The following is a 14019-nucleotide window of genomic DNA, read 5'->3' as shown; positions in this document are numbered from 1 at the left end:
CCTTTCGATTCATTTTGTGAACGAAAGATCCACTTTTGAATTGAATAATCAAACCTTATGATAGTTAGGATTATTCAAACCAGTCCAGATTCTTTAAGTGAAGATCCCACTTCGAGTTTCTTTTGCAATAGGAGATAGAATATAAAATTCTTCCTCTCCGATTTTGGGTTTATCACTACCAACAAACAAGAGACCAGGAGATAGAATATAAAATTCTTCCTCTCTAATTTTGGGTTTATCTCTACCAACAAACAAGAGACCAAGAGATGGAATATGAAATTATTCCTATCCAATTCTAGGGTTTATCTCTACCAACAAACAAGAGATTGAAAGATAGAATACCCAATTCTTTCTTTATAATTTTTGGTTCATTTTCCTTCATAGGAAACACAACCTATTTATATTTCAAAATCCATGTCGTTCATGCATGGGGGACGTTATCTCTATCCCTTATTAGAGATAAGCCTACATCTAACACATGTAGCCTACATATTCAACATTGTAGTTTAAAGTCTAAAAGAGTTTAATTCTTTTAGCACAACGTTATATGTAGAACGAATTTAGATAATTCACATACTAGCCCGATTCAAACGGTAGTCGGTAAAGGCATATCAAATCCGTTGATGGCACATACTAGCCCGATTCAAACGGTAGTCGGTAAAGGCATATCAAATCCGTTGATGGCTGAGAATTTGCAAAAAATTCTATAAGTATTATGGTTATTTATTCTAAATAAGAATGAGTAATCATAATAAAATTTCAATGAGCAAAGAGTTCACTATATTTACCAAAAGCGTTCAAACAAAGCTACAAAAATATATGTTCTCCAATTACAAGAGTTTATATTGACGAATCTGATCTTCAACCTGCGAAAGCTCTAACGCATAAGCCTGTTCAAGCTCAGTTGCCAATTTAATTTTGAAAGCTTCTTCATCAACACTTTGAAGCTCGACAATCTCTTGTTCCTTTTCAGCAAGTATTTTATCCTGAAAATTCAGTTGCTGTAATAGGTCTTCTTCAGCTTGAGTTACCTTCGTCAACTCAGACTCCAGAATTTCACGAGCATCCTTAGCATTTACAAGTTGCTCTTCTAAGCGAGCTATCTCCGCTTGATTCGACTCTATGTCTCGGCGCAGGTTAACCTTGGCGTGTGTTTTCCTGCCAACACTCACCCTAAGTTGATTACTGCGGGCGTGTTTTCCTGCCAACACTCACCCTAAGTTGATTACTGCGGGCTCTTAGCTTTTGGAGTTCAGAGTTAGAGAATTTTTGAGAATCACGCCATGCTTGCAACTTGGAGTCCATGTGAGAAGCGATATAGGAGGATACGCCTTTGGTGCGGAGATCCTTCAGAAGTTCAACATGTTGCTTCAACTCGACCAAATAGGTGTTGATCGAATCGGCTAACTCATTATATCCTTCCTCTCGAATTTCCCATATGTAATGATCAAGGGGTCTCTTAAAATTCTCAAAATACGAGCCCTTGAAGAGAATGCGATCGACCATAGCATTTAAAAAAGAGATGAAGCCTTGAAGATCAGTGCAAATGACAGCTTTATCCGGGTCCTCGTCTGCCAATAAAGCCTGGATTTGATTTAATAATGCTGAGGAAGGAGCTGCGATGAGGACGAATAAGTCAGTACAGAACATATATATGCATGCAAGACAATGAGCTGAAGCATACCAAGTTCGACAGAAGATCCTTCAGCATGACTTTTTTCACCCAAGGACGGTAGTTCGGCTTCCTGAATAGCCAAAGTTGGTTCAGGACTGACAGCCTTTGACGTACCTGCTACGTCAGAAGATTTTTCAATCTCAACTTCAGAGAATTTTGGGTCCAAATTAAGAGGTTCCTTGGGAGAATATTCTGCAAACAAAAGAACCACAATAAGTATGATGGAATGTTGATCGTAAATTCGAAACAAATAAAGGGTAAAACTCACCAACTCTAGGCACAACATCGGCTGACGTACCAACTTCTTCAGTTGGTCTCGCTTTTGTTGCGACCGGACTAATCTGGGGAGTGACGGTGACTTCTATCATCATGGGGTCCATAGGAGTAGCAGGTTGAGATTCGAGAATGGATGATTGCAAATCAACCTCAGTTCCTGCCCATGGCACGAGGTCACGAATATCCGGTTGATCAGATGTTCCAATGATTATAGTAGTATCAGTTCCAGCAACTGGTCCTATAATTCGAACACTTACATGATTAATCAAGTTAAAATATATATGTCTGTATATATGGAGTTTACGGAACCAAAGTCTTACTCTCAGAAGGACTTGCTTCTTTTGAACCAAGTCCAACATTTGATCCTATAGCGGCATCAGAAGCCTTCCCCAACAAGAAATCGGAGATTTGCTGATGGTCGTCCTCTGAAATATTTAGATTAAAGTCGGAATCATTAAAATCGTTGACTTTCGTAGCATGGGTAGCTTCTCCTTCAGTTGATTCATGCATCGTGGCATCTACGGAACGTGTTGAGTCATAAATACCATATAAATTTAGATGAATTTGCTCAAAAAAGACGATTAACGTTACCTTTGTTGACCGGGACGGATTCGAGAGCTCCACTACTTGTAGCCGCTTCTTTTAGCTTGACTAAAAGGAGACAAAGCGCACAGGTCATTAGAGGAGGCACACGGTCCGACTCATTCATTTCTCGGATTTCTCTTCCGAGAGGAGAAAGATCAGTACCTGTGTCTGTAGCCGATGGATCAATGTCAGGATTTGATGGAACATCAGCTGGTCCTTCCTTCAGAGCATCCTGCATTTGTTGGACAAAAACATCAGCTGGCAATTCTCCTTCTTCTCGACTCCCTACAGAAGTTGAGCATGAAATAAGTTTGAGCGTTAAGAAGCGTAAAAGCGATAAAAACAAATAGTTACCTTGTTCATCAGAAGAAGCACCACGACCAGACATCTCTTCTAGAGCAGGAAGATGAACGCATGGTTTGGAGACAGCTTTCTTTTATCTCTTCGGTGGATGTGATTCAGAACATTCGTGACGACGTTTGGTGCGTAATTCAGTGCTGGGAGGGACCTGGGTTTGAACTTGAGTGGAAGATTGCGATCTTTGCCGGCGAGCAAGAGGCACTTCATCCTCTTCATCGTCTTCATCCCCACTATGAACCTCTACCGTCATCCGGTTGGGATAAGTCATAACGACTCTCTCCCTTCTTTTCGGAGCATTCTGTGGTTGAGTAGGTGCAGCAGAAGGGCGTACAAGTCCCCTTTCAAAGAAAGAATCGGGGAGGCCAGCCGCCTCCTCAGAACTCGAATCAGTCTCACCCGTTCCTTCAGAAGTTTCAGTTTCCTTACTATCAAACTCTCCTTCACTGTCGGTTGGGCGGGCCGGTTCCTTTCCCTTTCTGGAAGATTCAGCAGCATCCTTTCCTCGAGGCGACATAACAGCTTCACGAGTAGCTTCTGTTGCTTGTCGTGGAGCTACCTCTTCCTCTGAGTCTGATATTCTCCTACGTCGGGTGACGATATTGGCGGCTATCAGCCACTTGCAATACAGGAAGGTCATCCGGAGAGGCGGCGCTTCTAAAGGGAGATCAAATTCAGCATTGGTGCAGCCGGCAATACTCCAAAACCAAGCTCTCGTACCGTCGATAAGTCTACCTCGAAAACTAAGGTGACGATTCGGGTTGCCGTCATACATTTGATCATAGCCGAATTGACGAGCAAATCGACATGGAAAATAGGGTTCAATGTGACAAACATCTCTTACCCTGAACAATAGATATCCAGGTCGAATGTTCATCAACCATCGGAAACACCCGACGTCCAAGATGGTACGATTCTGCCTTGGGTCTTCAGCATCTAATAAAGTCGTATTGTACGTACCGGAGAATCGAGGAAAGCAAGGGAAGAATTCCCAACACTTGTGAATTTTAAACTGCCTTGTGATGTCCGACCATCGATGTCTGACCCATTTGCGACCCTCAAGATTTTGCAACAGAGGAAGGCTGGGATTTACCATCTCAAGAGCTTCCATTAAATCTGGCCGGTGAAGTACTAACCAGGTTATTAGATAAGTGTAGGGCAGCTCCAGTTTCGGAACGGATAGGCTGGCGGAGGGTTTCTTTTTCTCCTGGGTGAACACGGAGATTAATTACCGTAATCCACTGTGAATAGTAGCCACCATAGCAGGAAGCAAGGATAATCTGCGACCTGTAGCTAGCTGGACGGCAGGATACAATACTTCCATTGGCATCGCATCGGAGGATTGATGGGGAACCACACACCTCTTCAACCATAAGGCCAAGAAGCCAACAAGCAGGGTGGTAGGATGAATCGGGACACCAGCTTGCCACAGATAAGGGCGGAATTTAGTACCATGCAAAAATCCGTCTTCTGAGCGAGAGGTATAAGATTGCGCGTTTGTTTTCTCTAACAGCCGATTGATTTCACCCGAACTCAAAGGAGACAATCCGCGTACCTCTTCCGAACGGTCATCCAGGTTCTTGAACAGATAATCGGTAAATTGTTTTAAACTGGTCTGGGGGGATTTCTTCCTGGCTTTGGGCTCCATCTCGGCCATGGCTATGTGATAATGGCAGGTCAATTCCCATAAAGTGTCATGGGTCACAGCTGACCGATCTTTCATCTTGTTCAGCTGACTGGTGGTTGGGAAGAACTCTTGATATAGAACATCGCCCATGGGCAAACCAGACACCTTCATCATTTCATGCAGTGGTAGTCTGAGCTCCCCATTCTTGGTAAAGAATGTATTAGTGTCCGGGTTGTAGATCTCGAACAAATAGAGGAAATGAACCACACTAATCTGCAGACCATACATAGTAGCACGGATCGGGACCGCCAACCCTAGTACTGCTAACTCTCGCCCCCAACGGTTCAACACATAGCGAGTCATTCTGGTCCACCACCACTTGTCTCCAAAATAATGGACCCATCCATAACATCTGAAATTCTCCCTGGGTAATCTTTTTCTCGCTGCCGCTAACCGGTTCTTCACGGTGTTGGCATGCGCTTTTTTTTCATTCTGAGGTATATTATCTTGACCTAAGACACCCGGATGAAGCCCTCGTACAGAAGCTCTTTCACTGCAACCCGGGGTAGCCTCTTTTCCAATGAAACCACAGTGAATGCGCTCGTGATTTTCAGTTAATCTCCAGAACATTTCATGGCTAACGGATAAGTTCCTGAACTTTAATAGCGAATACTCCCGAGGAATCCAGGGCAGATATAAGAATGATGACCCGCTTTGGTGCAACCATTGCGCAGGCTTACAGAAAGCAATCTCTGGATCTTTTACCGAATCACCAAATAAGAAATCCGGCTTCCTTATACATTGATTCGAGTCTTGCTCTGAAATCAAGGTTGCATCTATGATTAACCTTCGTAGAACGCGACAACTACCTCGCTGGATCAAATCTCTAGCCCCTTCACTATAGTCAGATTTGAACTGGGGAGATGATTCAATTAACAGGAGCCCCTCATAATAAGAGTGGGTAGCGCTACTTTGACCCGTAACCGCATCAGCAGTAAAGATGGTAGAAGGAAATTGGACTGGTAAAGAAAACATACACATAAATTGTGTAAGAATAGTCCTAAAATTTTAGAGAAAACGGTATATCTTAATCCATAAAATATAGTTGCTACCCCATAACAGGTGTGACAATTTCCCATCTACCACATGTATAAAGGAGATATGCGTTACTATGCACGGGCATTATAACGGCATATCGAAGCCTTTTAACACACGTGGGATGATGTGAAATCGCCCCTGTATGTACTGAAGTGTGTTTTGTCCAAGCAAAACAAACACTTTTAAGCGTCGATCCCCTCAAAGGAGGATACCGGCTCTTCTCGAAGGTATCTCAAAGGATACAAACGAGGATCTGCATTCAAACACAGATATATATACATAAAGTGGACACAATACAGTGAAAGGGTGAAATAAACGTACCCCCATGCGAAGCGGCAACAGGAGCAGCCTCTTCAGGGGACTGAGCAGTCGAACATCCTCGGGAACCTCTGGATCGACGTGGCGACATGATGAGTGCACAAACTACTTTGAAACCCAATAAGAAAATTAGGGTTTCGGACTCAGAATCAACAAAGATAACACCAAAAATATCACAATATACGCCAGAAATATTACATGCAGAATCATAGTCAAAGAAAGTTGAGATTTTGAAGAAAGAGGGTGAACGAACCTTCAGAAATCCGAGTGAAATCTCCCCCAAACAACAACCTCACCCAAATCAGAAGCAAGGAGAACAAACGGAAGTCGAAAACTTGCAAGAAATCGCCCAGAAATCGCCAAGAAATCGCTGGAAAAGCCGACGTGAAAAAGCCTCTGAAAAACCCTAAGTCGGGGTTTTATAACCCCGACTCGCCGATCATTTTGATGTACTGTTTCGACACACATGAATACTCCAATAGGTACACGAGTTTAAACTGTTTCCCTACCCTCAACAGGAAGTTTCTGGAGAATATTACTCTTGATATTCTTAAGGAAAACCTTGTAGACGTATAAAATTGCTTATAGGTCCCTTAGCACAGCTCGGCACAAACCGACGAACCATTGGGCGACGTACCCACAATGCCAAAGCCAAGTGACACGTAACGAAGCGGATTAACGAGGCGACGTGGCAAACGAACCGCACGCAAACAATGGAATACATCCATTCGCATGTGGAATCAAGTTAACGGGTTGAGGAATCAACGAGTCATCCAACCAAGAGCAGACTCGGACGAATCATGATGGAATCAAGATCAGTTTCTGACTCGAACTCAGAAGTGGATTTACTGCCAAATCAGGAATCAAATTTACTGCCAAATCAGGTCAACGAATCGAGTCCGGACAAATCAACCACAGAACCGGAAAAATGGATACAATGACGGAAAACAGCGGAAACCCAACACCTAGAGGGGCTCGGCCGAAACCGAGCCACCTCAAGGTGGCTCGGCCAAGAGTCGGCCACCTATAAGTGGCCGGCCCAGATCTGTGCGCGGGCACAGTTCAGATGGCCTATAAATAGAGGGCTTGGTTCATTTGTTGAGGGTTTGGAACTTTTGGAGCCGAAACTCTGCCGAATTGAGAACTGAGCATGGAGTTTTGAAGACTTGAAGACTTGGACATTCAGATCTGGTTCTTGGCGAGCATCCACGTCACAAAAGGCAGGAGTTCGAGAGAGAGAAATCAGATCTGAGATCTACACGAAGTAATACTCCGGATCAAAGCTTAGTCTTTGATCCCGAGAACTAAAGGCTATTATTTCCTTGGTCAAATAGTACCCCCCGGCTGTTATTTCCTTAGTGAGATAACACCCGTCAAATCGTGTAGATCCGACCGGATCTAGATCGCGCGGTGGTCCACGGATTAACCCCGGCGTTGGCAAAGAACCCACAAAAGCGAGCGGCCGCAAAACAGGAGCTCGTGATTTGTTCAAAAAAGGAAAGTTGTAATCTTTTTATTTTTTCTTTGATTTCGTTGTAACCGGATCTTATAAAAAGACCGGATCTTTTGTAATCAAAAAGCAATTACTTGAGAGAATAATGACGTCAATGAAGAAAACAATTTTTCCCGCGAATAATCTGGCGACCACAGTAGGAGCCACCGATCTCGCTGCCGAGATCGTCACGTCGCAGCCGCGGATCTCAATCCCGGTCGAGGAGGAGGTCGAATATGAATTCGATCAGGCCAAGTTCGAGGAGTATCTGTCATCCTCGTCCGGATCTACCTCCCCCCGCAAGTTCAAGAAGTTCTACTCCAGGAGAAAAGTTCGTTGGTTTGAAGAAGTTCAGAACGCCAACGAAGCTCTCACCCCAGCTGATGCCAAAGTTGCGTCGGGTGAAGTTCCACCGACCTCCAACGAGGTCAAACCTGTTCTTGCCGACGCCTCTACTGTTGAGGGCGTTGTGACTCTCTCAAAGAGAGCCCGCCAGAGGCGACGTCAACGCGTTGCGCGGCAATTCGCTAAGGCGATGGAGTCTACGGACGGAGTCCGCTACAACGCGGATCTGAAGAACAGGGGAGGCAAACAGCCTCAACAACTGAAGAATGACAGCTCCTCCAAGCCGCCAACGAGCGAATGGATCCGGGTCAAACGGAACCGTTCGACACTTGAAGAGCGGATTCACAAACGCCGCGCGTTACTCGTACAAGCAAAAATTCTTGTGCAGGAGGCCAAGAAGTTGGAGGAAGAAAGAGTGGACAAAAAGACATTACCAACCCGCCAAGTATGGAGGCCGAAGCAGTCTCCGACAAAAGTTCAACCACCGGCGAATCAACCAAAGTCGCCGATCATTCCAATAGCTTCGCCGGGAGATCATGCAGAATCGTCCCGAAGGAAGAAATCAGTTTTGGAACGCCTCGGTCCAATTCTCGACGAGAGAGGCAAAGCTCTAGTTCAAGAGCGTTTGGGCCCAATGAAGAAGCCCCGGACGACTCAACACGCTGGGGGTCGACGTCACCCCCAACATGACAAAGAAATCAGGGTAGCTACGCGCACCAATTTGCGCATTGAAGTCCAAGAGCCCGCTGAGAACTCACACCTAAAAAGGCATGTTTCGAGGCGCATCACTTTTGAAAGCCCAAAGAAAGCAGTTCACCCTCAGAAGGAAACATTATCATCTGATGACGATACTGTTACACCTGAGAAGGCGTGCCAACACATGATAGGTCAAGCAGACGAATTGTACTATCGTGTTGGGGGTACGAGTAAAACCAGGAAGAGGAGTCCCCGAGGACTGGAAACTCAATGCTCCTGTTCCAAACTCATTCGGGCAGTATTGTCTGAATGCAACTGCATCAAGGCGGTCCCCGAAAGAGTTTCAGTTTTCAAAAGACTTAGTACTGAAACGCCAAAACCAAGGCCTAGGTGTTTCCGACGAAGAAGAACGGTGGTTGAAGATGGAGAATTTCCGAGGGTCACCACCAATATGACCAGCAAGGGGACATCGGCACGGGATAATCTCGAGTCGATTCTGAAAGCATCCCGGCCTAGAACCCGTCTGCAGTCCGGAACCATCAAGCGAGCAACCTATGGTAGGGTTCGGACAAGACTCCCTTCAGAAGATGAAGAATCTGATGTCGGCTCCACGGTTGCATCAGATAATACAGTATCCAGCGAGGGACAACCCCGCGAGGCACTTATGATAAGTGCGGAGCAAGTGGCCAAGATGCTTTAAGATGCCTTAGCTAAGCAACAGAAAACCTTCAGGTTCGAAATGCAGATGGCCATGCAAAACATGAGAGAAATGCATGACCAACAAATCCAAGCATTGACGAACCAGCAAGGCGAGCCAAGTCGTCGCAACCAGGTTAATCTGGAAGATGAGGACACAAATCCTCCCGTCAATGCAGGGGGTGGTAACGAGAATGCCAACGAAGACTCAGGTGAAAACTTGAAGATTAAAAATCTCGAGAGCAAAATCAATACATTTATTTCCGCTCAAGAGATGAAAAAAACAGGCATTCCTTGTCCATACCCAAGAGAGTGGGAATCGATCCCATATCAGGCAAAGTTCAACCTAATTAACTTCACGCCGTTTAATGGGATGGGTTCCCCTACTCAACATTTGATTTACTTAAAATCACACTTGGGGGTTATCTCTGGTAATGAACCTCTGATGGTGCGGTCCTTCGTTGGCACTCTTCGTGGAATTCGTCGGCACTCTTCGCGGAGCCGCCTTCGATTGGTATCGCCGCCTCAAGCCAGGTAGCGTAAACAGCTGGGACGACATGGAGACCAAATTCCTCGCCAACTTCTTCGACGACGACACGGAGATATCCTTCGGGTCGTTGCTAGACGAGAAGCAGAAAGACGGGGAATTGGTGGATACCTTCGTCAAAAGGTTTCGGAACAAGGCGATGAACTGCCGGGACCCGATTACCGAGGAATTCATCCTCCAGACTTGCCACAACAACCTTGCACTGGACGTGTTGGAAGCAATGGGGACAGCACCGTCCAAGACATGGAAGGATCTAAAGGTCCGAGGAGAGCAAACCGAGCGATTCCTCAGAAGAAAGATTCCCAATTGCAACCTCAACAACAGCAGTAGCAACAAGCATCACAACAACCTCGGGGACAATGGCAACAACGGCCTCAGAAGCAGAAATCTTCGGAGCCGAGGTTTCCTAAAGTGTACTCCTTCAAGGATGACGAAGTTCCCGGCATCTTTAAGTACCTGTTGGAGAACAAAAAAATTCAGCTGCCAGCGATTGTGGATCAAGAAGGGGCTAACAAAGTGACGGATCCGAAGTATTGCGCATACCATAGAGCGGTCCATCACCCTACCAAGTCGTGCTACCACCTCAAGGACAAGATCCAGGCGCTAATTGATGTAGGCGTCATAACCCCGAAGCCGTCCAAGAATGTTGGAGCAAACGCGGTTTCAATCAGCTTTGGATCAGTGCCCACAGCGTGGTTTGAACCAAAACGCATCACCAAAGTGGGAATGAAAACAGTAAACGACGACCCGCATGGACAGCGCCAAAAAGGACTTGTGCCACATACAGCCCCAAACGGCGAAATCCTCTGGGTTCATCCCAATCTCATTGAAGACGAACAGTGGGCGACTTCCTCAAGAAGAAAAGGCAAAAGAAAGTCCTGCAATGCTACGTCCGCAATCTTTGAAAAGGATGGCGATGAAGCTCCTACTTTCCCGCTCTCCGAAGAAGAACAAGAAGTCTTTGCCACTAGAAGCGGAAATGAGTATCACTACCAAGGCCTAGGCGTTTCCGACGTAGAAGAACGGTGGTTGAAGATGGAGAATTTCCGAGGGTCACCACCAATATGACCAGCAAGGGGACATCGGCACGGGATAATCTCGAGTCGATTCTGAAAGCATCCCGGCCTAGAACCCGTCTGCAGTCCGGAACCATCAAGCGAGCAACCTATGGTAGGGTTCGGACAAGACTCCCTTCAGAAGATGAAGAATCTGATGCCGGCTCCGCGGTTGCATCAGATAATACGGTATCCAGCGAGGGACAACCCCGCGAGGCACTTATGATAAGTGCGGAGCAAGTGGCCAAGATGCTTTAAGATGCCTTAGCTAAGCAACAGAAAACCTTCAGGTTCGAAATGCAGATGGCCATGCAAAACATGAGAGAAATGCATGACCAACAAATCCAAGCATTGACGAACCAGCAAGGCGAGCCAAGTCGTCGCAACCAGGTTAATCTGGAAGATGAGGACACAAATCCTCCCGTCAATGCAGGGGGTGGTAACGAGAATGCCAACGAAGACTCAGGTGAAAACTTGAAGATTAAAAATCTCGAGAGCAAAATTAATACGTTGATTTCCGCTCAAGAGATGAAAAAAACAGGCATTCCTTGTCCATACCCAAGAGAGTGGGAATCGATCCCATATCAGGCAAAGTTCAACCTAATTAACTTCACGCCGTTTAATGGGATGGGTTCCCCTACTCAACATTTGATTTACTTAAAATCACACTTGGGGGTTATCTCTGGTAATGAACCTCTGATGGTGCGGTCCTTCGTTGGCACTCTTCGTGGAGCCGTCTTCGACTGGTATCGCCGCCTTAAGCCAGGAAGCGTAGACAGCTAGGACGACATAAAGACCAAATTCCTCGCTAATTTTTTCGACGACGACGCAGAGATATCCTTCGGGTCGTTGCTAGACGAGAAGCAGAAAGACGGGGAATTGGTGGATACCTTCGTCAAAAGGTTTCGGAACAAGGCGATGAACTGCCGGGACCCGATTACCGAGGAATTCATCCTCCAGACTTGCCACAACAACCTTGCACTGGACGTGTTGGAAGCAATGGGGACAGCACCGTCCAAGACATAGAAGGATCTGAAGGTCCGAGGAGAGCAAGCTGAGCGATTCCTCAGAAGGAAGAAGGCGGAAAGAGGCCAACAGGCGAATAATGCTCCGCAACAGAATTTCGTCCCACGGGGGAAAGGTAAGGCACATGCTAATGCAGTTGATGCCAATCAAACTTTCCAATTGCAACCTCAACAACAGCAGTAGCAACAAGCATCACAACAACCTCGGGGACAATGGCAACAACGGCCTCAGAAGCAGAAATCTTCGGAGCCGAGGTTTCCTAAAGTGTACTCCTTCAAGGATGACGAAGTTCCCAGCATCTTTAAGTACCTGTTGGAGAATAACAAAATCCAGCTGCCAGCGATTGTGGATCAAGAAGGGGCTAACAAAGTGACGGATCCGAAGTATTGCGCATACCATAGTGTAACAACCGTGAATTTTGATACGTATTTAAATAAATTTTTCTCGTATTTAAAATATTATATTTTATTTTATTTATACTTTTCCTAATTTCTGGAATTTTCTGAGTTTTCAAAATAAATAAATAATAAAATATATAGTCTTGTATTTTTAATTCTGCTAAATATTAATTTACGGTTTAGTGATTTTTATATATAATCATTTGGTGATTAATATTATTAATGACCTTGTTATTATTTTTTCGAATTTATTTTCCCTCTCTTAATTTCCTCTAATTTGAATTTGAATTCCTTCCATATTTTCCCCTAATTTATTTCTCAATCAATCCCCTAATCACTCCCCATTTATTTGATTTCCTTCCTAAACCAACCCTCCAATCACGTACATGTCTCTCTCCCTCTAAAATAGCCAGCTAAAGAAAACCCTAGCCTACCCTATGTATAGGCTCTCCTCTCTCTCTCTTTCACGTGAACATCACCACCTCCACCTCGTTTTTCACGCCGCCATCACCATCACCAGCTCTCTTCTCTCTTCTTTTTCTCTCCCCTCAAAAGAACCCAACCAGCCGAACTCCAAGCTCGACCACCGCCCTCCGACAACCGCCAACGAACCCCGATGAGCCGTACCCCGTCGCCGGCGCCTGAACCCGACCAACACTCCGACCTCCCCTCGTCCTCCCCTGCACCGTCGTGCTCGCCTTCATCAACCGCCCAGGCCGCCGCCTTGGCCTTGTTGCCGCTCCGCCGTCGCCAGCGAGCCGCCAGTCCCCTAGCCACCTTCGCCGTCCCTGCTCCGCCTGAACCGACCAGCGGCCTCCGACCATCCCCTTCGCCGCCCCACTCGCCTCCCGTAGCCGAGCAGCCGACAGTCCTTTCCCCGCGTCGACGCCGCTAGCCACACTCGCAGTCGACTCGTCGTAGGCAAGATCCCGATCCTTGTTTAGTTTCGTTCCAGTTCTTATATTTGTTGTAGATTATTTATGTGCAAGATTCCGCTCTCCTGTTTCGTAGTTTGATTATTTACATTTTTATGAATTATTTGCATAGTTTAATTGTGTCGTATTTATCTGCGTGGGTTGTTTGGTGAACAATATTGATTTACATAATGGTAATATGATAAATAACATTTTCAGAATACTTATAAGGAATTAAAATAATCTAGTTTGGCAAAAGAACCATTTTTAGATAATTATAATAATTTAAAAGAATTTATTTTGGAAATGAATTAGTTTAAGATTAATTGTTAAGCAAAATAATTTTAAACGAATTAATTTAGAAAAAGATTATTTTCTGATTATGTAGCTGCTGTTTATGATTTATAATTCTTATTTTGATTATCTGAAATATCATGATATTATTACACATGATTAGTTGCATTGATTGATTGCTCCATGTTGTGATTGAGAATCATTAGGAGTTTATGACTATAGTGACCCGTATGACACAGTTAGGATCTAGAACACCGTGTGTAGTTGACCTGGAATTACGAGAATTGGGATGAGAAGTCTTGGTCCATGTGAGCGGTTGTGATTGTTGATGTATATTCCGGGCTCGCGCTGGTGAAGTTTGTGTAGTCACCGGGGTGGGTCCGAGGAGTTGTGATATGAGATTGTTGATGTATTTTCCAGGCTCGCGCCAGTGTCTTGTTTCGGCCTGGGGTGGGTCCGAGGAGTTGTGATATTGTGATTGTGATTATTTTCCAGGCTCGCGCCAGTGTCTTGTTTCGGCCTGGGGTGGGTCCGAGGAGCAGGGATATTGAGATTGTTGATTATTTGAGATGAGTGATGTGATGGTTAGTTACATGACCTTGATTCTTGGCTAAGTATGA

The 14019-nt window shown here is 45.3% G+C and overlaps 1 protein-coding gene across 1 annotated transcript; it reads right to left on the bottom strand.

Annotated features, from left to right (window-relative positions):
• On the bottom strand, positions 2973-3533 carry LOC109832839. Its single transcript, XM_020400286.1, has one exon. It carries the CDS (start codon positions 3531-3533, stop codon positions 2973-2975), a length of 561 nt encoding a protein of 186 aa, XP_020255875.1.

The sequence above is a fragment of the Asparagus officinalis genome, chromosome 1, assembly GCF_001876935.1.
Source record: "Asparagus officinalis chromosome 1, Aspof.V1, whole genome shotgun sequence".
NCBI classification, from domain to species: Eukaryota; Viridiplantae; Streptophyta; class Magnoliopsida; order Asparagales; family Asparagaceae; genus Asparagus; species Asparagus officinalis.
Note: the sequence above shows the minus strand (reverse complement) of the source record. Positions and strands in the feature narration are given on the sequence as shown.

Bases quoted from the DNA above. Each gene is read 5' to 3' on its own strand.
- LOC109832839 (XM_020400286.1), bottom strand. From the start codon at position 3,533: ATGACCTTCCTGTATTGCAAGTGGCTGATAGCCGCCAATATCGTCACC.